Here is a 22,994-nt window from a genome sequence, read left to right as displayed (position 1 = left end):
CAACTTGTGCTGAGACTAGATAAGGGGTAACATTAAGCATCAACTATAGCCGTTTTAAGTATATAAAAAGAGAGACAACGCAATCCCTTACCCTCAAGAAGGTGGACAGTATGGTCCCCCTTTAAGGGAAGTGAGAGTGCCACTCCATTCTGCACTAGTCAGACCATCCCTGATGTGTGGGGTTGGCTCTGGGCACAACAGTGTATGCTGAAATGGGTCCAGGAGGAAGTCCAAGCTGATGAGGGGCACAGAAACTATCCAATTTCAGAGATATCTGGAGAAAAAAGGTCTGGAGGAACAAGAGTATCAAGAGCTATCTGAAAAAGGCTTCAGGTGAAATAAGAAACAAAATGAGAGCCAATAGATAGATACTGGGGGAAAGCAGATTTCAGTTCAAAATTCAAAAAGAATGTTTGTAGTCATGAGAGCTATCACAAACGGAAAAGGTTCACCTCTGGGAGGTTACAATCTCCCTGTCTCTGGAAGAACTGAAGTAAGGGTTAGCCATGTAGTTACAGGGGACACTCTCAAGGAGCCTCCTGAATCAGGTAGAAGTTGAATTTGATGACTTCTGAACTCCCTCTAACCCTGAGATCCTAGGCTTCTATGCCTTTTTACTTCCCTGACACCTCATATTTAATATTAAGGCCAATAACTGAATCTTAACTAAAGCAACTTCTAGATAGAAGAGAACATGGCAAAGAGTGACTCTGAAGCCTTCACATATTGGGAAGATAAGCTCATGTTGGTGGGCAGAAGTTTCCTCCAAATCTGATTTTCACTTGAAAGTTTAAATTTCTCATTTATAGCAAATGCTTATAGGTTGTCTTCCTTGAAGTGACCAGCTCACTTAATTTTGGAGAAAGAGTCTGCCAAATACCCAAGTCAGTTGTTCTTTTAATTAATGATGATGTTCCACGGAAAAGTAGCTACTTGAGCTTGCAACTCAAACAATCCCACGAGTGCCTTTTCCTGAGACAACCATTATACTTGGATATCTTAAAGATGCAGATACTGAATTCACAGAAGTTGCCAGAGCGCACACAGCTAAAGCTAGGATTTGAACCTAGATCTTTTGGTTTTTGAAGTTCATGCTCTTTCCAGTATTTTACCCTGAAACCAATAAACAACACAAGAGTGTATCCCCAAATAAAGGATGGAGGATAATGAACTAAACATGCCTACTAATAATAAAGAAGGGCATCAGGGTATTGCTGATTTCTAGGTTTCTCCAATGATCCTTAGTTAGGAGTCTTAGCTGCCCAAAAGAATTCATTATCAGATCTCTCCTCTCTCTAGCAACAATGCACTATATGGAATTGGAAGCTGATTTGTAAAATATAAGTAAGTCCAGCTTGTGTGTGTGTGTGTGGTGGTGGGGGGGTATGTTTGTGTCTACATGACTAGAACATGAACAATGGAAAAGAAAAAAGGAACAGGGGGAAACCCATTTGGTTTATCAGTTTCCTGGACTGGGATCTTGTTTTCATTCATGGCAGTGTATCATTGGCCTTGGCACAGTTTCTTAGAGGATGTGTTCTTTATTAGCTTTGCTCAACTTGGCTGGGTTCAGCTGTGTGCTGCCAGCTGGGTTGATGCCAAGGCTGAAACTCCACTCCTCTAAATTCAAGTTCACTTAATAAAGCATGGGTTGTCTCTTGCTCTGATCTAGCTCAGTTAACACTTTCAGTTCTCCAGATCTAGCTCCTTCTCTCTCTCCTGACTCTAATTCCTACAGCATGGAGAGAAGACCTCTGCAACTATAAAGACTTTTCATGTTTTCCTGGGGACATTTTGGGCTGATAAATCTATAGAGTGGGGAAAAGAGAGGATAACAGAATCATGCATGATGGGACCACAAGCCAAATTTAAGAACCTTCTACTACTGACATTCAAAGGAGTGACGGACCTTAGCTGTGTAGGGCAATAGGTAAGAGGATTTGGGAGCAGTTTCTGCAAGTGGAGGGCTATGTGTTTTCAGAAGATCTGCGAACGGGTCTGGTGAAACCCAGGACCCTCCGAGAGGCAGCATGGAGCACACTGTGATGAAGCACACACTCCTCAGCCACACCGTCCATCGCATGAGCACGTTCCAGCTGTCCTTAGCGTGAGACAATGAGTCCCGAGAGCTTATCGTCAAACCCCTGCCTTCCTGCCGTTGCACCCTCAAAATCTTGTTTTTTCTTTGGTCTGTTTAAGAGTTTGCCAAGTTTTCCCCACCTTCCTGATATACTCGAATGCTTATGTCTTTCCTACTTAGTAAGTCATTATTGAGATTAGAACTGTGATATGTCCTCAAAAAAAAAAAATCATCTCTTTAATTAAGGGAGAGAATGTAATTATGGAGGGTTTGTATTACTGGTATCCAGTACGGCTTTCCTAAAAACCACATACACTTATTTAAAATAGGGGATTCTGCACGTTGACATTGGCACACAGTGGTGCTGTAATAAAAGCTTGCCAGAGAAAACTACACGGATCTAAGAACTCTGAAGACAACAGCAGGTGCGGTCAAGTCTATGAGGTGCTTAAGTCACATCTAACCATTTGCAGGAGTCTGAGAGATACCAGCTGTTTCATTACATGTGCCAAAAACTTGCTACCATTCTCAGGCATCTGTGGCTGGTGAAGGCCAGGGAAGTGGGCAGAGCCAAGGAGCAGCTCCAGGAAGCTGGAGGAGGGGCACGAGGCAGGACTTTTCTGCCCCTTAGGCAGATATAATTAGAATCAGAGGGAGAACCCCGATCCCTGCTTCCTGATCTAGTGTCACTCATGTCATTCCCCTCTTTTCCTATTTCTATCTGTGTACCATAAGCATATAATCACAAGAAAGCCAGTTACGGGAGTACTGGTTCACTGCACAAACCTCATCTCCTAAGTATGTGTATTTTTTCTGACCAAAATAGAGCATTTAAATGCTTCTGTGCATAGCTCCCTTTTCTTGGGACGTCCAGGCATCTCAATGCAGACAGAACTAGCACACGGTGGGCATCTGCCATGTGCTACTCAGTGCCGGGCACATGCACGCCCAGTCTCTCATTTCAATTACTCGATCAACCTGGGAAGTGGGCACTTCTCCCTAGCCTCCACTGAGTGCAGCATTACTGAAAGGCTGCTCTATAACTGCCGGACACACGGATGAATAAAGGCCAGAGCTTGGTGTGAGTCGAGTACAAGGCCAAAGCTGGAATAATGACAGGGATTGTGTGTGCATGCATGCAAGTGTGTGCGGGTAGGAAATGGTATATTAAAGAAAGGCAAGGCCTGGAACCAGAATATCTGAGAGGGTAAAAAGGAAAACAGCCAAAGAGCCCAGAGGCTGTCCTCATTAAAGGTACCAAAGAATTTGTTTTGTTTATTAATCCGTGTGCCTGCAACTTTTCTGACATGGTTAGTGAACACACCTGACTAGTAGGACGTATCAACTGCCAGAAGTTTCCTAGAGAGAGGACATTCTCCTGTTTGCTGTGGCTTAGTAGCAAAAGAAGTTGGGTGGAAGGGCAGGTGTAGAGCCATACAAATGTTTCTGGAGATGAGTGCCCTTTGCCACTCTTACCTTTTTTTTTTTTTAAGAGAGAGAGAGTGAGTGAGTGGGGCAGGGGAGGGAGAGAGGGAGAGGGAGAATCTTAAGAAGGCTCCACGCCCAGCGCAGAGCCTGACATGGGGCTCCATCCCATGACCCCAAGATCATGACCTGAGCTGAACTCAAGAGCTGGTCACTTAACTGACTGAGCCACCCAGGCGCCCCTTGCCACTCTTACTTTTGGTCATAAGATTTCCCAAATTTAAAAAAACAGAACATTAAATAGATTTTAATCTGCTGTTAAAATGAGAGTAGTACTCTCACTTTTGTAATTAAGTGAATAATGGCTTTAGATGTTGAATAGAAATGGAATCAGAATACATAGCATGATCTATTTCACTCAACAAATTATTATTGAGCCAAGTGCTGGGGCGGGATATAAAGATGAAATTAATAAATTAGTCCATATAACAAGGACTCCAGGCAGTAATGAATCCTAACTTCCTAGACAAAACAAAAAGAGGAATTTTAGCTCTCTCATTAATGCTTATACTGAAAAACTAGCAGTATTTTACGTGTTGTAGGGGTAACTATTTGTTATGTAAAGAAAATAGTTGCAACAGGAGTTGAACTGTAAGAACTCATATTTTGGCTTTTTATTCAAGAATATGCCCCCCAATCTTTTTGTCCTTTTCACCACAATGTCACTGCTTCAATTCTTTCACTGGAATATTGTAACAGCTTATTAACGGACATCTCTGCCTCCAGCTTCTGGAAGCCACCTGTCCTCTCATTGCTACCAGAATGGCTCTTCTAGAACACAAATCTGACCTGTGACTCTACTAATGAAACTCCATTCAATGGCTCTCATTGCTTTTAGGACAAAGACCCCGATCTTTAGAACAGTCTAAAAGGGGAGCTGTGCACTTCCTGTGTTACTTGCCCAGCCTTTCCTCTTTCTATTCCTCTCTTTACACTCTGCAATCTAGTTGTTTAAACATTTTTTTAGGTCCTCAACACATTTTTTTTTTTTAAATCTTGGGCCTCCACTCCTCTGTTTCCACGGCTAGCTAGAATTTTTCCTCTATCTCCCCATTCTTACGGTTTCAGCTTAGATGTCACTTCCTTTGGAAGCCTCTTCTGACCTTCACCTTCCATCCTCCAAACTAGATTATGGTCCCTTCTGTATTTTATTACTTCAAAGCTAAAATTCTCTATTTGTCTATATGCTCCCCAAACTAAACTCTAAAGGGAGAAGCTCCATCAATTACGCCAGTGACTAGAATTCAGCTGTGACTTGACAGAACTTGAACGAATGGATGGATGGCTGAAGAAAATCAGCCTATCAGCTGACCTACATGCTGTGACCTACAGTGTAGCCTGGGTTGTGTTATTCTTGCCTCTACCCTAGTTTTTCCCTGCATAGTTTAGGATTACAATTTAACCAACCATTGTTCTGACCCAGAGTTCCAAAGTGACTATAGTATAGTTTCCTATGTAGTTTTACAAGATGAAGAGGCCATCCATAAAGTATGGGAAATACTTTTTAAATGCTTCACAGAAACAATTGGAAGAGACATTCTGAAAGTTTTGTTTTTAAGCATCAAATTCTTACTCTCTAGACCAGAGTAATTCCTGTACCTCAACCACAGCACTGAGTCAGCTTTTGAAGTGTTCTCTTTATATGATGTCACAGGTAGAAAGGGTGGAATGAAAGGACAGAGGAGGCCTGGCTGACCTTTCACCCCAACAGGTGTGCTCAAGGGCAGCACCTCTCCTGGATTCCCATATTTGTATCAGCAATATAGAGAACAGCCAGACCCAGTTTACACTTTGTGAAGTCACAAGAGACTGAAGTATAATCCAGATAGCAATATATTAATTTATAATAAAAATGTAAAGATGAAATAGCTTGTATCTCATGTTCTCTTCCTATTGTAAAACTGCATAGGAAGCTAAGCTATAATCTAAAATGGGCTCGCCAAGCTTGAAATCAATGGGAGGGGGAGTTAGGTGGGTGGTTATGATGGTGAAAAGCCTAATTAAGCATTATAGTCATGCCAAGTAGACTGAACTCTTTGTTTTTAAAAATTTTTTTTAAAGATTTTATTTATTTATTTGACAGGGAGAGAAAGACAGCAAGAGAGAGCACAAGCAGGGGGAGCAGCAGTGGGAGAGGGAGAAACAGGCTCCCCGCTGAGCAAGGAGCCCGATGTGGGGCTCCATCCCAGGACCCTGGGATCATGACCTGAGCCGAAGGCAGATGCTTAACCACCTGAGCCCCCCAGGTGCCCCTGTTTTTTAAAATTTAAAAAGTAAAGCTTGCTTCTGTTTCAGTTTTATGTTAAGTCACACACAAAAAAAGCGAGGAGTTTACAAAAAAAAAAAAAGAAGCTTCTGCCTTTTATAACCAAGTACCCTGGATTAGTTGCAAGCTTGGTATTTGCTGCTTATGAGAGCTGGCTGGGCCCCAGGAGTTCAGAAGCTCTAAAAAGGATACTACTTCTTAGCTAAGGAGAAACAGCTGGCATGCAGGAGTCAGAGAGAGGCAGAGCCCTAGGCAGGTGGGGGGCAGAGCAAGGTGGTAGGTGAGCTGGACCTGGAATCAAGCCAGAGATAGTCACAGGAGTCACTTGTTACCCATCCCCAAGAGCAGAAACGGACAGGATCACAGGGTGGGAGGGCCCTCAAGGGTCACCTAGTTCAACCTCTCACATTAGGAATCACTTGCTCAAAGACATAACACAAGTTTGTGGCCCAGTTGGAACGAGACCCCATTTCAAAGCTCTCATCATATACAGCACGGCTTCTTTCCTATTTCCTATCAGGATCCGGAAGCCAAAGTCCAGGGTCTCAAATGAAGCTTTGAAGAAAGCCTGAAGGAGAATGGGAGAGTACAGGGGAGACGTGTGAAGGCAATATGGCTCTAAATGGCCCTAACAGCTGGCCCTACTGGAAGAGCTCCATGACTTCTCCCTCTAGACTCAGATATCAAGAGAACTAAGTCACTTAATCCTCTGGACTTCACTTTTCTCATGAATAAAATGTATCTGAGAATAATTATAGCTGGTTCAAAGTTACCAGGAATATAAAATGAAATAATGCACGTAAAAGAACATTAAATAAAATTGGTTATTTTTTCCTACTCATTGCGAGCAAGAAACTATCTCACGTTACTCTGAGTTTTTTAACACTTGCCCACTACTGACCAGAAGGTAGGAAGGGAGGAGGAGACAGTATGATTAGAAAGAGAACAGGCTTACACAGACAGAACATCTTGTTTTGAGAAATGAATTGAGTAACCGCATTTTTTCCACATTGGATCACTTGCTCCCTAGCCAGGACACTGAGGTGGCTCAAGTTCTGCTGTTACTGAAGGCTACACTACAGAACCTACTGAGGGTATGGGGTGGGGGAGGGCGAGGGGGTCATCGGAGGAGCCCTGGCTGCTGGAATGATGACCGAACGACCCACTCTGGAAATGCCAACTGGAAGAAGGTCTCTCTTCACCTTCTGAGCCTGGGCCTTCTGGTCACCTTCTGTTACCAATCGGAGCTATCCACGGACACACAGAAGAGGATGAAAAACAGTCAGCAAACACCTCTGGAAGCGTCAACCACAGAGTGAGCCGTATTTCTCATCAGCGGGGTGCACAGTCAGAAAGGAATGCCCACCCACGAAGACTCCCAGCTCTTCTGGCTCTCAAGATGGCCTAACGGCTCAAAGAGATTTACCAATCAAAATAACACAATTCTCTAGGCAAGAAAGTGAGAAAATCAACCTACTCACTGACCACAGCCTGGAGCACTGAGGGTTATCCTGTTTGCCTCCAGGAAACAATAACGACTCCGCCACTACGTCCGAGGCACGAGGCACGTCTCTTCCTGCGGCTTCCCCAGAGACACTGCCTCACAGGCTTGCGGAGGGACAGCCATGGAGTTCTCCCAGCAACCTCAGGCACTTGTTTCTTGCAGCACAGAGAGGAGGAGCACTTTGCTGAGGCAAGAAGTGTGCCTCCCCGCCGCCCTGCCCCCACCTCAAGGGCTCTCCACCTCAGTGCTGCCCACTTCATCCCAGCAACCCTCAGCTCTTCCTTGTCCAGTTTCCACGGCGCCACCCATTCTCCATAAGCAGCCCGAGTGATTTTTTAAACAACAGCTTTATTGATAGATACTTCACATACCATAAGATTCACCCTCTTAAAGCGTACAATTCAGTGTTTTTAGTAGATATACAGAATGGCAGACACCATCCCTATCTAATTTTAGAAGATATTTACCATCCCTGCACTCATCAAAGTCACTTCCCATTTCCCCTCTCCCCCAAGTCACCGGCAACCACTAATTTACTTTTGTCTCTGTGTTTCTGCCTCTTCTGGACATCCCATACAAATGCAGTCATGCCGTGTGTGGTCTTTTGTAATTGGCTTTTTTTCTTTTACAATAAGGTTTTTCAAGGTACATCTGTGGTATAGCATTATTTTGGGACTTCATTCCTTTTTAATGCCAAACAGTATTTCATATGGAGATACCACATTTTATTTGTCTGTTGGTCACATGGTGGATACGTGGGCTACTTGGACTTCTTGGCTACTATGAATAATGCTGCCATGAACATTCATGATACAGTTTTCTGCGGAAAGGTTTTCTATTCTCTTAGGTGTATACCCATGAGTGGTATTGCTAGGTCACAGGTAACTCCATGTTTAACATTTTGAGTAACTTCCAAACTGTTTCCAAAGTGGCTACACCATTTCACCATCTCACTAGCAATGTCTGAGAGCTCCAATTCCTCCACATTCTCGCCAACACTTGTTACTGCCTTTTGATGATACCATACCCACGGGTGTGAAGTGGTATCTCCTTGTGGCTTTGATTTGCATTTCCCTAATGGCTAATGATGTAGAGTAGCTTTTCCAGTGCTTATTGGCCTTTTATGTATCTTCTTTGGAGAAATGTCTATTCAAACTCCTTGCCCATTTTTTAACTGGGTTGTCTTTTTCATTGTTGAGTTGAATTCTGGATACAAGTGCAAGTGACTTTTTAAAAGTAAACCAGATCTTGTCACTCCCCTACAGAGTGCCCTCTAACGATTCCCCACTATGTTTAGAATAACATCCAAATTCTCACTCTGGCTTTCGGGGTCCTACCGGGTTTTGCCACTTTCCTCCTCGCACAGTGCATTCCAGTAGGAGCAGGCTTCTCTCTGCCCCTGAAACACATTCGTTCATTCATGTCTCAGCACCACAGTATGTGTGTCCCCTCCCTGCTTGGAATTCTCTTTCTTGTCATTCAATTCAAATGTCACCCTTTCAGACAAATTTTCCTGAAAAGAAACTGTATCTAAACAATCTCCCCCTTCCACCAAGAGGAACAAGGAAACTTTTGGGCATGATGGATATGCTCATTATCTCGACTATGGTTATGGCTTCATGGATGTACATATATGTTGAAACTTTTCAAATGGCATACTTTAAATATGTGCCATTTGTTTCACTTCAATTACACTTCAATAAAGCTATTAAACAAAAACTCCCTTCACGATCACTCCTCCACTGCCACTGCCTCATCATACTTGATTCCGGAGGAGAAACTGACGATCGGAAATCACCTTGTTTATTTCTTGATTTCAGTGCTTATCAACCATCTCATCCCACTAGAACAAAAGTTCCAGGAGGGCTGAAATGTTTTTCATCTTTGTAACTGCTGTATTCTCAGCTTAGCTCACAATTAAGTGCTCAATAAATATTGGGCGCCCTGAACGAGTGAAATTGACAGAGGTTTAGAAAAGAGACTGACAGACAATACAAAGGGTGGCTTTCTAGCTCCTCAGATTAACTAGTACTTTTAGACATCAGGGATGAGGTGCAGCTATCTCAAAGTCTATCCTGGATGATGTCCAACATCATCATCATTAGAAATATAATTTACTGTTCAACTACTCTGTGGTACTCTTCAGTATTTTATATATACTCTTCCACTGGGAGTGGTTATTTTTATGATAGCATAATAATAATAATGTGGCATAATATACATTATATAGTAATTGTAATAAATATAATATAGCATATAATAACTATAATAATAGCAGCAATATAATAAAAACATTTGTTTAGCACTGGCTATTTGCCAGATTTTATGTAAGCATTTTACCCATGTCATGTCACTTATTCCTCACAATAACTTTATGAAGCAGGTGTTCGCTTACGGACGAGGAATTTGGGGTTTAGAACTAACTGCCCAAAGCCACGCGGCTGGTAAAAAAAGGCAGAGCTGGGACTCAAACCTACGTCTGTCTTGATGCCGAGCTCATGCTTTTCCCGTTGTGCTACAGTGCTTCTCAAGTGTTCTGATGACATGGTGCTACTCCAGCTCATATACAAAGCCCCTGAGTCCTGACACAAGAGGTGCACCCCAAGATGATACTACTCAAACTCCGAACCAGGTCAGGAACGAGAGTGACAGAGAGGAGAGGCTAGGTGCCTGAGAATAAACCAGGATATTTAGAGCGAGGAACTTTTACTTTATCCCAAACTCCACATCTAGCTTCCTTTGACATTTAATTCTTATTGTTTCTGATTACTCTCAGATAGACTTTGGTTTTTACCTCAGTTGCCTACTAGTGAGGTTTATCGAAGAGACACCGCCCGTGGGAGATCCAGGCAATCCCCATTCCCAACTTGGGTCCTGATTTCAAGAGCTCACAGATGAGCCTTTACCTTTCGTGCCAGGCGGCTGTAGGTTGTCTCCGGTCAAGGAGCACCAGCCCACAGGGAAGATGTCCCGGGAGTCGAAGCGGCACCAGTAGTCAAAGGCCCCTCGCCACCCGTCAAAGGTGACAAGCACCTCTGAGCCCCGCACCTCCCCAATAGTGGCTGGGCAAATGAAATGAGGGTTCTTCCTGTCCACAGCTTCTAGCTTCATTCCCATTTTGAAGAAGTTGTGGGAAGGCGATGGTGGTTCCTAGATGAGAAACAGAAATATGCAGACCTAGATGCAAAGACAGAGGATGCTGTGGGCCAAAAGACCGCTACCAAATTTGGATGATGACTAAGTGACCAGCTGCTCTGTAAGATTTATAATGAAGGTTAGTCTTTGTTTTAAACGAATTTCAAAGGGTACCAAAGTATTACTTCTTAAGTCCTAACATTTTACCATTTTTGATTCAGACTTTTTTTTAAGAAATAAAAGGTAATAAAGCTGAATCCCTTTTGTGCCCATTCCTCATGCACGTTTTCATATTTTACTATATATATTCATATCCATTTGAATACTTTAAAATTTTATATAAATGGTATTATACTGTACATATTCTACAACTTTTTTGTCGTTAACATTGTGTTCTTGAAATTTACCTACATTGGTAAATCCAGCTCCAATCCATTTCAAGTGCTAACAGTATTCCATTATATGTGTATATCACTACTTATTCATTCTCTTTTTTTTAAATTTTATTTTATTATGTTATGTTAATCACCATACATACATCATTAGTTTTTGATGTGGTGATCCATGATTCATTGTATTCACTCTCTTTTGACAGACATTTAAGTTCATTTCTAATTGTTCACTATTTCAAGAGTTTTAATGACCATTCTTGCACCTGTTCCTTTGCACACACGTGGGAGGGTTACTTTAGGGTACATATGCAAGAGTAGAATTTCTGGGTTATAGGAGAGGTATATACATCTTATGCTTTATTAATATTGTCAAATTGCCCTCCTAAGTGGTTGTAGCATTGCACACTCTCTCCAGCAGTGTGGATTTGCAATGTAGTTGCAAAGATAAAGTTCCCAAAAAGTGTTGTACAGTCTGTTCTTTCCCTGGTCTTACACTCTGATCCTGCACCAGTAACACCATCCTATTAAATGGATATCTGGTAGAAAAAGTCCCCTACTTTGTCATTTTTTAGTATGGCTTTGGCTATTCTTTCTCCTTGATCTTTCACATGAATTTCATATGATCTTTCATATGAAAGCTGGTTTCATAGAATCAGCTTTTCAAGTCCACAGAAAACCCTTATTTGGATTTTGACTGGAATCCCAGGGAATTTATAGATTAATTTAGGAAGAAATAACCTTTGTATAAATGATATTTAGCCTTCTCATCCAGGAACATGATAGTATTTTCCATTTATTAAGCATTCTTTAATGCAGATTCCTTCTTTAATATGAATTTTTAAATTTTCTCTATAAATATCTCATGCTTTTTACTAACATTTTTCTAGGCATATTATAATTTTATTGCTATCCTAAGTGCTATCTTTTAAAATTTTATTTTTCAGGCCACTTGTTGCTATTAAATAGAAATGCAACTTATTTTTTAAAACTGATCAGCTGATTTAATACTAAGTAGCTTATGCTGATTCATATGTCAATTTCCTTGTCTGCTTGATTTATCAATTACTGAGAGACATGTACTGAAATATCCCGTAGCAATTGTAGATTTTCCAATTTGTCCAAATTCTGTCAAATTCTGCTTTCATATTTGAGGCAATGTTTTTCAGGAGCATGTACTCTTTTATCATTAGATAGTGGCCTCTTTAGAATGTCTTTCAGCAACAAAGTCTCCTTGCCTAATGTCAGTATGGTTAGCACTGGCTTTATTTTGATGAAGATTTGCCTAGTGTTATCTTTGCTTTTCCTTCCAACATTTTAGTGTCATATTGCAGCAGTGTCTCTTGTAAACAGCACGTAGTTAGATTTAAAAACAATCTAATTGTATGTCTGAACTGATAAGTTTAAGCTCATTTTTGTGATAACTGACATATTTAAATTTATTACAGTTATCATATTGCTTACTTTCTATGTAACTTGATTTTTCCAGGTTCCTTTTTCCCCTTTACAATCAATTGAATTTTCTTCCCTTCCCACTGTTCCATTGATTCAGATGTTAACCATTCTATTTATAGTCTTTCAGTGGATCATCCCCTTAAGATTTGTAACTGGATAGTTGACATAATTAAATCTAAACTCATCTTTATGTATAGTCCCAAGCAATATAAGGACCTTAGACTATTTTACCTACTCCTGAGTTAATAAGTGTTTGATAATTCAGTTCCACATTGTTATTATACTTAGTTTATATGGTTATAGGCACTGCTTGATTAGCTTTACCCACATGTTAAGCAATCTTTTCTCACCATTACTTCTTCATTCTTACTTTCTGGGTTCAATTACCTTCTTCCTGAAAATGTATTTTCAGTTGTTTTTTCAGCGTCTATGTTAGTAACTACTTGTATAGTTTGTTTGGAAATGTCTTGATTTTACATTCATTCTGAAATAATAATATGGCTAGATATAAAATTGTAGGTAGACAACAATTTTTTCTCAGTACTTGGAAGATACTGTTCTATTATCTTTTGGTTGGTACTGCTTCTGTCTGGAAATGTGCTGCCAGCCTACCTGTAATCCTTTGGAAGGTGTTCTGTGTGATTACTTGTTCAGATCTTTCCTTTGGACTTCAATCATATCGTGATGTTTTAAGGTATGTATTTGTCTTTATTACACAACTCCGGAAAATTCTGCTAATATCTTCTTGAATACCCTTATTCTCTATTCTTTCTAATTAATCTTTCTGAAGTTCATATTCAGCATATATTGGACCTTCTAATATTACTCTCCTGTCTCTTCTCTTTAATATTTTCCAGTTCTTTATCTCTCTGCACTGCGTTCTGGGGAAAGTCCTTATACCTGTCTTTCAGTTAGTTCTTTAAGTCCTAGTTTCTTATATACCTACTCATTAATTTGTTCTTTTAATCATTAAGTTTCATTTCTAGATGTTCAATTTGTTTTTTTCAATATTTTCAGAAATAGGGTTTTGTACTTCTCTCAATTTTTAAAGTCCTTCTTTTCGTTCTTTAATCATTTTTAAATACTTAATTTAAAATCTCTATCTGGTGTTTCTATTATCTGAAAGCCATTGGGTTATAGCCTTACTGTTTGTTGGGTCTACCGATGTCCCAGCATGTTGGATTTGTTTTGAGAGTTTTTGAGGGCTCTGAAATTCTGAAATGAACACTCATCTTCAGTGGTGCTTCACTTTTGGGACGTCTATGACATTGGGTTGAAAGCAACCAAACCATCTGGAGAGGCTCTGGGTTTGCCTCTGCAGGCACTCAGAAATATCTCCATATAGCCCTGAAGTTCCCAGACAACACAGGCACTATATCTGAACCATGGACCTACATGGGCGAAGACCACTTTATTGGAGAAAGTGACTCCATTTTCACCCCTCCCTAGAACCCAGAGACTTTCCTCACCAGTGTTAACAGTCTTTCCAAGAAGGAGTAACCAGTTGAGGGACCTGATCTGGTTGTCTACGTGGCAGTCTCAGGCCCGTTTCCCTGCCTTGCATGGGCCCAAGTGCTCATCTATTCTACTGTGGCTGTTAAAAGACAAGATCCTTAGAAAGTAAGACTGGCAACGCCCCTTAAGGCATTTACAGGTGCACCATATACACTTAACACTGGATGTCCTTCTTCATTCTGGCCTCTGGAGAGTTTTCTAACTTTCTGGTAGCTTGGCAAAGCATGTAAAAGAGTATTTGTTGGTCTCCCTCCCCCACCAGCCCACCATTTTGATATATTCTGTAGTGAAAGGGTTTTTAAGTTGCCCAGTACACTATATTCTGGGAACCATATAGTGCTCTTAGGGTTTAGACTTAACTAGCAGCATAGGCAACTCTAATTCAGTCTCCTTTACCCCATTAAAGAATTCAGCTGACAGCAGACTGATTGCTTCATGCCTTAAGAAACAAGGAAGAATGGATACAGGTTTTACATCCCTCCTCCACGACTTACTAGCCATGTGATCTTGGGCAAGGTCTTTATTCAAAAGTATTTGTTTCCTTAACTATTAAATGGAAATTGTAATTCTTGCTTCAGAAAGTTAACTGTGGATATTAAATGAGATGGTGTATACCAACTCTAAACATACTGTAGACATTCAAAAAATAGTCTCCTTCCTTTCTCTTTGTTTAGCATATGGACCTTAGGGAATTCAAAGATCTAGGATGAGAACAGCTCCTTTAGATTTATGTTATATTTTATGTGTTTTTCTGATAAATACATTTTAACTTCTTGACAACCCTGTGAGACAGAATCCCACTTACAGATGAGGACAAAAGGACACTGCTTATTATTGGCAGAGCTGGGACCCAAAACCCAGGAATCCTGACTTATAGTGAAATTTCCTCCAGAGACAGTTGTTGCTTCCTAAGATACTAAAAATCCTCCCTCTGAACTAGTTTCTGAGAAGGCATCGTCAGGCCATAAATATAAAGTAGACATCAGGGGCTTAGTAAATCAAAGAATGTAAGCATTTGACCTTAAGCAAGTGGTGATATCTGAAGGACACCATACCTTGTGGAAAATCCTGATGGGAGCCATCTCTGCTCCATTTAGTGTCTTCAAAAGGAACATGGGCCAAGAGGAGGCATTCAGCCGAAATCCTGCAGCAAACATAATGGGCAACAGATAAAAAATATGTTTCAAAAGGAAGTGGTGATATCAAGTTTTCCCTTGGGAATCCAGCTACTCCTGCCACAACCTATGCTGTGATAGTTACAGAATCACAGACTGTTAGGAAAGGACTTAAAGGTTAAATAGAAGAAATGCCTCATTAGACAGCCGAGGAAATGAGGCACGGGAGAGGGAACGTAACGTGCCCAATGTAATGTTGCAGAGTAAGCAGTGGGACAAAGTCCCCAACCAACTTTTCTGACTCTATGACAAGTATTATAAAATATATATTATAAGGTCTAAAAAGCTTTCCTTGAAAAGTCCAAAATAGATGTGAGGTAGGATTAACCAATACTTAGAAATGATCTAGACAGTAGAGTGTGAAAGGGGATAGGATAATCTCTTAAGAAGAAACCAAATATGTCAATGGATACATCCAATATACAAGTAAATCTTTTTGGTTTATTTCAATATAAACTAACTCACTATTTCTCTCTGTCTCACTTTCTCTTCCTTTCTCTCTCTCTCTCTCTCACACACACATACAGTACAAAACACTTTCTGATACTCATTTTTACTTAAACAGTTAAGGATCAGACAATGATGAAGATGGAAGGGATAATCCTCTTCCCAAAATACACATTTTCCAAAAGAGTAAAAAGAAGCCTAGAGAGATTGTCCATTGTTGTTCAGCAAGTAAAAGCAGTAAGACTGTACCATTTAATTAATAAATTGTAAAAATAAGATTGTTATTGTAGTTCAGTCTTCCAAATAGAACTTCAAATGCTTCCTTCTATTTGGCTTCAACTATCCTGAGATACTCAAAACTAATGCTTTTTAATAGTCTCCCCATCAACCTCAGCTTCCCATTCCTGACAAAACAACAGACAGGCGGCATCAAAGCTGCAGAGCTGGAAGTAACAACAACTATTATTCCTGAGGACTTTACTGTGTACGTGACACTGTGCCGATCACTTTCCACAGACCATCTACTACTCCTCAAGACAACCCAGGGAGGTAGATATTATCTCCATTTTATAGATGAGAAGAGAGGTATAAAGTAAACTTAAGATTTCGAAGTGAGCAAATGAGAAAGAATTGAAACCCAGGCAATTGGACCCTTCAGTCCACACTGTGGATTATGCTAAACTATCAGTGTGCAGGTAAAATGAGAAAGGAAGAATCAGCTTTGGGGGTTAAGTATTAATTAATAACTATAATTAAGGGGGAGGACATGAAAAGAGAGAAGAAAATGGAAATAAGAGAGTTACCACCCCACATGATGGAAACTTTGTGTCTCAAAGCTGGCTAGGCTAAGCTGAGCTCCCCAAGGTCAGGAGAGGTCCTGGGACAGCTCATTTATATCAACGATGGTGACAGCGATGTGGATGTTCCTATTACTTCACCTAAAACTGCTACTGTTTTACTTTTTTGCTTGCCTCGTCTTTTTTCCTTCTGGAAAAATTCTATGTGCTTCAGTGGGGGTGTCTATCGTGTGACTGTACCAACCTGGCCATGGAACAGAATATGATGCCATTTGCAGGCATCAGACTCCCCCCACCAAGAGTGTGTATGTATGTCCCAAGTTGGGGCAACTGTTTTCTGACATGATAGGCATGTTGGAGGACAGTCTTTCTTTCCCTGAGATCATGCCTAGAAGGATGTTTGTAGGTTTGGCACTGCTATATGGAGAACATAACTGAGAATAAAGCCAAGGTAGAGCAAGGGATGGGGAGCCATGAGAGTGTTTAAAACCCTGTGTCCAAATACACTCAGCAGCAGGCCTTAACTTCTTGGTCATATGGAGTCAGTAATTCCTGCTTCCTCCTTTCCCCTCCTTTAACCTGGTTTGAGTTGTTTTTGTACTCACAGCCAAAGGAGTCTTGACTACCACTTTCCTTTGATCAGGGTAAAAAAAAAAAATTAAATTTCTTCAGAAATTCAGGCCTGGTCTGTGTGTGAGGAAAAAACTCTCCTGAGGTCAGGCAAGGGCTGATGCAAGTCAGACCTAGAGCAGATGTGCCGTGAATTGTCCACTACACCTCCGGGCAAGGCGAGGCAAGGCACAACTGTTCTAGGGAAATGCTTGCTATACCTTGATAAAAGGGAGGAGTAGGAGGAATGACTGCAGGATCAGAACACTCAGATTCATGTCCTTAGTTCCCAACAAGTGCCTTGCCATGTAATTACCAATTCCATTTTTTTAGGAATGGGTTACTCCGGAGCTTCTATCTCACCTGGAACTTGAAGAGCTAAAAAAAAAAAAAAAAAAAAAAAGTCCTCTCAGCTCTAGGAACACTTATGATAATATTATAATAGCTAATTCGTATTGACTGCTTATTATGTATTAAATTCTTCACATGCAATTTCTTTCTGGATATCTGAAATAACACCACGAGGTATGTACTATTATTATCCTTTGTTTGCAGAAGATGAAATGGAAACTCAAGATAAATACCTTGTCCAGGGTAGTAAGTGATGAAGATTGCAATATATGATGGTCTCAAGCCAGACCTCATGGTTCTTAGCTATTCTGTTTCACTACCTCCTAGCAAGTTCCTTCAAGAGTAGCAGGGCAACACAGAAATGTTACCAACCCAAGGAATTACTGAGGGACATTATTCCCCAACCCCTAAGGTGATGTGGGACCCCCCTCCAAATTCAAATGTATCCATAATCTGTCTTGGGCAGTCACAGATAGCACTTTAACATGGAAAGGGCCCTCAGAGACCATATAGTACAAAGATTTTATGTTGCAGATTACAAAACTGAAGTCGAGAGAGGCTAAGACACTTATTTGTGGTCACGTAAGTTGCTCTTGTAGAATCAGGCTGGAGCCCTAGGACTCTTCATCTGGTTCTCTTTCACTATACTATCTATACTATGCTGCCTTCCAAACATTTACTACGCACATATGCTGTGCCAGGCTCTATGTGCTATATACACTCTAAGTGGGTTACCTCATTTAATCATTATTACAACTCTGTGAATTAGATACGAGAAAAGGAGCACTGGTTCAGGAACCAGGCTGCCTCGATTCAAGTCTAGCTCTGCCACTTACCTGATGTGTAACTTATGGCAAATTACAAAAACTCTCTCTGGCTTTAGTTTCTTTAACAATAAAGTGGGATAAAAATGGTAACTACGTCAATGGATTGTTCTAAGGATTAAAATAGGTTAAGACATGTGAAAGACTTAAAACGCAGCCTCGTATATAACAAGCGTTAGATAAATGCTAGCCATTACAGATGGAAAGGCTGAGCTCAGAGAAATGAAGTAAAATATCCAAGGTTACTACGCTAGTAAACAGCAGAGGCAGGATTTAAGCCCAATTCCTCTGTCTCCAGAACCTTCATTATCAGTCAGCACATTAACGTCTTCAAATATTTCATCACTCAGCCCTACCATACTGTTTTTACTGGTAAAAGGAGTTTGGGTCATAAATTTGTGTAAGAGGGAAGAGAAGAAGAATACAAAGAGTAATCTGAGGATCTCCTCGAATTAAACAATGGCCTAGGGTGCTTGGGAGGAAAAGAACAGGTGGGTCAGAAATCCTAACCTCTGAAAATGGGAGCACCTCCGTGCTCGGCCCTCGTTCTCTTCTTCTTGGTCTCCAGTCTCTTGGAAAATAGGACAGCCGATTTATATCCCCAGCTCAAACCTCTGCCCCGAGTTTCATGCTCGTATTTCCAACTGCCTTGTTCTGCAAGTCTACTTGGATGCTAAGAGGTCTCAAAATGAGTACATTTCAAGCAGAACTCTGGATTTGCTGCCCACCCCAACTTGCTCTTTTCTCCAGTCATTTCAGCTCACTGAATGGTACCATTTATTTAAACCCAGGTGACTCAGACCAAAAGGCCTAAAAGTCACCTCTGATTCCTTCCTTTCTAGCACCCCTCAAATACAATTAGTCAGCAAGGCTTGACAGCATGTGGATCTTCAAACCATCTCTCGCCATTCAAGATTTCTCACCCACCAAGGACCACCCCTGATCTAAGGCCCAGTCACATTCTGCCTAGAATATTCTAACAGCCTTCTAGCTACACTCTCTGCCTCCACTTTTGCCTCCCTATTGTCTATTCTCCACATAACAGCCAGAATGATATGTTTGTGTCTGTGTGTGTTTTTTTAAATATAAATCAGATCACATCACTGTTATGCTTACATCCCACAACACAAAAGAAATCTATGGTCTTCAGGTACGTTAACAAGGCTTACATGGTATGGAACTTGCTTACTTCTTATAACTCATCTCCTGTCACTCCTCTGCCCCCCATTCACTGATCTTTCTGTTTCTCAAACACATCAAGCTGTGTCCTTCTGCCTCAAACATCCTTCCCTTTCTCAAATCTTTGTTAGTTCTTTGCTGAAATATCATCTCCTCAGAGAGGCATTCCTAGACCATCTTACCTAAATCCTGCTCCCTTTTATTTGTCCTTAGCCCTTATCACTGTCTGGATTTTCTTTCTTTTTTCTTTGTAGTGTGTATGTCTTTTCCAACTAAAATATAAACTCCATGAGAGTTTTTATTGAACAAAGGAAAAATCCCCACTTAGTAAACAGGTACCAAGAATCGATGCATACTTTATCATGTTATTCCATTTAATACCCACAAAAACCAGGTGTGGCAGAGTTTATGAATGATCTGGCAGGTGAGGCAATTGAAATTCAAGGTTAAAAGTCAAGGAAGAGCAACTCACCAGTGGCCACATAACTAAACTTGGAAGTGGCTGAGCTAATATGACAAAGCCAGATCTCTTTAATTCTAAACCCAGGCATGCTGCAAATGTTCTATGCTTACTTAGGATTTCTTTTAAAAAAAATTTATAAAGAACCAGTTATAAGGAGCTTCCAGATATTCCCAAGACAATGGGACTATTGAATAAGTTAGGATCCAGCTGTTTAAACCAACCTTGACCTGAAGAAGCTCTGGACTTAGATGCAGATCAGCCAGGTCTAGGATTTAATCAAAGTTCATGCCCTCTGGTGGCGAGTAACAGAACAGCACTCACCCCAGGAACCACGTGGTTGTGGGCTCCACTCCCTACTCTGCCATTGTCGCATCTAATAATTCCAAGCCTTGTGAAGTTATTAGACTCTATGGCTGTCAAGATGATTCCCAACTCATTCTCTTCTCCCAGAGGAGCTTCACATATATGTACATCTACAAATTCATGTGCAGAAATATGCCACGAACTCACTGTACAACCCTGGACAACTTACTTCCCTTTCCTTGTTTCTGTATTTGTCAGATGGTGACACTGGCCTAAAGCCGTGCTTCCAGACTGGGGTTAAGTGGACGATCACAATTTTACCCCACGCATGAAAGAAAGGAGAAGTGAAACGGGCAGAGAGGTGCCGACCACACTGTCTTCCCTGAGGAAGGAGTATCTGGCCTGACTATCTGGGAAGTCTGGATTCCGTTTAGTTCTGATAGGTCTCTATCCCCATATCGGTGGTACACTCCCATATACACTCGCAAACACAAGTTAATTCAGATTGATTTAACTGGGGGTGGGGGTTGTGACTAATCTTGAGATAGGTATATGTGTACATAGGTCTGGCAGGGTCCTTGCTGTAGAGAAGAGGGGGTTTAGTGAATATTTTTAAGACACCATGGTTAAAGTAACTTCCAAATTTTTGGGTTGACCACCCCCAGAGGTTTTAATAGAGTTCAAGTTCTGTGATCATAAAATGAGATGTGTATCTTTTTAAAACCCCCTTTCTATTCACAGGCCCTGGAGGCTACTTAGCAAGTGGAAAGACTGATCAGTGACAGGAATATACAAAGGGTTCCTTTCAAGTCAAGGTACCACATAGACCCCAGAGCATGTGACCAAGTTTGCTGACTAGGCACTTTGTCCTGGGATCCTGACACACTTGACTAGGGGCCTCACCAGAAGCCAGCTTCTGTTTTAGACCAGGGACTCTCAAACGTGGACATTGGAATCCCCTGAGGGAGCATTAAAGACTACACTGGTCCCACCCAGAATCATAAATTCTGATTTAACTGATCTGAGGTAAGGCCTAGGCACTGAAATTTTTAAGAGGTCTCTGGGTGATTCTAACTGGCAGCCAAGTTTGAGAACTAGTGATCCAAATAGTCTTGTTTAGAAGAAATAATCAGTCTTGAGTAGAATAGGTCAGTAAAACAAGGGAGTGTGAGGAAAAGGTTGGCAGCATTGAGTTAATAATGTCATCTGAGGATCATTCTACCTTTCCACCTTTTCCCCCGGAGGACTCTGCAAGGGAGTATGAATGTTCCCTTTGTGAACAGCACACACACACGCACACGCGCACACACACACACACACACATCATACAAGATTTTACAGAAGAATGCTCTTCTAGGGCAATGTTTCCCAAATATAGACCAATTTTGTTAGAGTCTCGGGAGAGTCATTTTACCATGCAGAATCCCAAGCCCCATTACCTAGAGATTCTGATTCAGCAACTCTGGGGAGAGGTCCAGAGGAGGCCTGGGGAACATGAACACACACACATATATATGTATAATTATATACATAATTTATTTAAACTTTTTATTTTGAAAAATCTTAAACCTAGAGAAAAGTAGCAAAAACAGTACATGAACAACTATGTACCCTTCACCTAAATTCAACAACTAGTAACATTTCACCATATTTGCTTTCCATCTATCTACACACACTTTTTCCTCTGAACTATGAGGAAGTCAGAGACACAGTGACACTTCACCCCTAAATACATCAGTACATTTGTCCTCAGAACAAGGACATTCTCTTTTAAAACCGTAATAATGTCATACCCAAGAAATTTAATTCAAAATATCCTCAATTGTCCCCAAAATGTCCTTTATAGCTGTTTAATTTTTTAAATACAGGAGCTGATCAAGAATTACATATTGCATTTGGTTGTCATGTTCCTTTAGGCCCCTTTAATCTAGAACAGTCCTGTTGCCTTTTGTTTTTTTTTTCATGAAGCTGGTATTTTTGAAGAAGAGTGTGGGCTAGCTGTTTAATAGAATATCCCACAACTTCGATTTCTTTCTGATTGTTTCCTTATGATTACATTCATACTAAACAGTTTTGACAAAAATACAAGTGATTTGAATACTTCTCACTTCATTACTTTAAGAAGCACGTAATGTCAGTTTATCTAATTACTGATGATACTAAATTTGATCACTTGGTAAGGAGTGACTGACGGATATCTTCATTATAATTTCCCTTTGTAATTAATAGGTAATCAGTGGGGAAAAACACTGAGATTATGTGAATATCCTATTCTCTGATAAGCTTTTTTACCCAATGGTTTTAGCATTCATTGATTACCCCTGCCTGAACCAACTGAAATGGTGGTTGCAAAACGGTAATTTTCTATCATTCTTTCTATATTTATTAGCTGGCATTCTGTAATTAGACCTCTCCCTACAACTCTAAAATTTTTTTGTTTCTGTACACTAGGGACCCATGGATGCCAATACCATTATTCTTTTGTTTTCATTATTTTTCTGATATTTATATTGTTCCAATTTTGGCTGGTCAGAGCCCCTTCAAGCTGGCTCCTATGTCCTTCTGATATGTCCCCATCATTCTTTGAGAATTCTTTTCTTTCTGGCATAATAGAATGTTCCAAATTCACCTTACATTTTCTCTTCTGCTCAGTCTTGAAATCAGCCATTTCTCCAAGGAGCCATGATTCCTTCTAGTGAAGAGTGGGATTTAGAAACCACATTGGTACTGAGGTGTCATTACTTCTAGACCTTTTCAATGAATAGAGTTTATATAATTATAGTACAAGTATATATAAAATTATATACATTTTTTAAAGTTACGAGTTCATATAGATACCTCCCATTCAAATTCTGTATTACAGGGTTCTTCATCTTCCCCCATCCCATATTTGTATCTTATTTACTCATTTGCTCTATCTTCAATGTATGCAAAATAGCTTCAGATGATTAGGGTAAAATCACTAAGATTAAGAAAACATCAGAATTTATTTGAAGTTCCATTTTTTTCTTTGAAAT

General features: G+C 40.5%; 1 protein-coding gene across 13 annotated transcripts in view; it reads right to left on the bottom strand.

The window, feature by feature from the left end:
- Nucleotides 1–22,994, bottom strand: part of SCMH1 (Scm polycomb group protein homolog 1) — a 174,632-nt gene that overhangs the window by 68,808 nt on the left and 82,830 nt on the right. For 10 of the 13 annotated variants that reach the window (XM_078073309.1, XM_078073318.1, XM_078073316.1 and 7 more), the window contains 2 exons: nt 14,885–14,973; nt 10,242–10,485 (listed from right to left, as the gene is read on the bottom strand). In XM_078073309.1, the coding sequence (XP_077929435.1) occupies nt 10,242–10,485; nt 14,885–14,973 (333 nt within the window). The other 3 variants (XM_078073314.1, XM_078073315.1, XM_036102917.2) reach the window with 3 other exon arrangements.

Source organism: Halichoerus grypus, chromosome 5 (genome assembly GCF_964656455.1).
Source record: "Halichoerus grypus chromosome 5, mHalGry1.hap1.1, whole genome shotgun sequence".
Taxonomy (NCBI): Eukaryota; Metazoa; Chordata; class Mammalia; order Carnivora; family Phocidae; genus Halichoerus; species Halichoerus grypus.
This window is presented reverse-complemented; position numbering and strand designations above follow the sequence as displayed.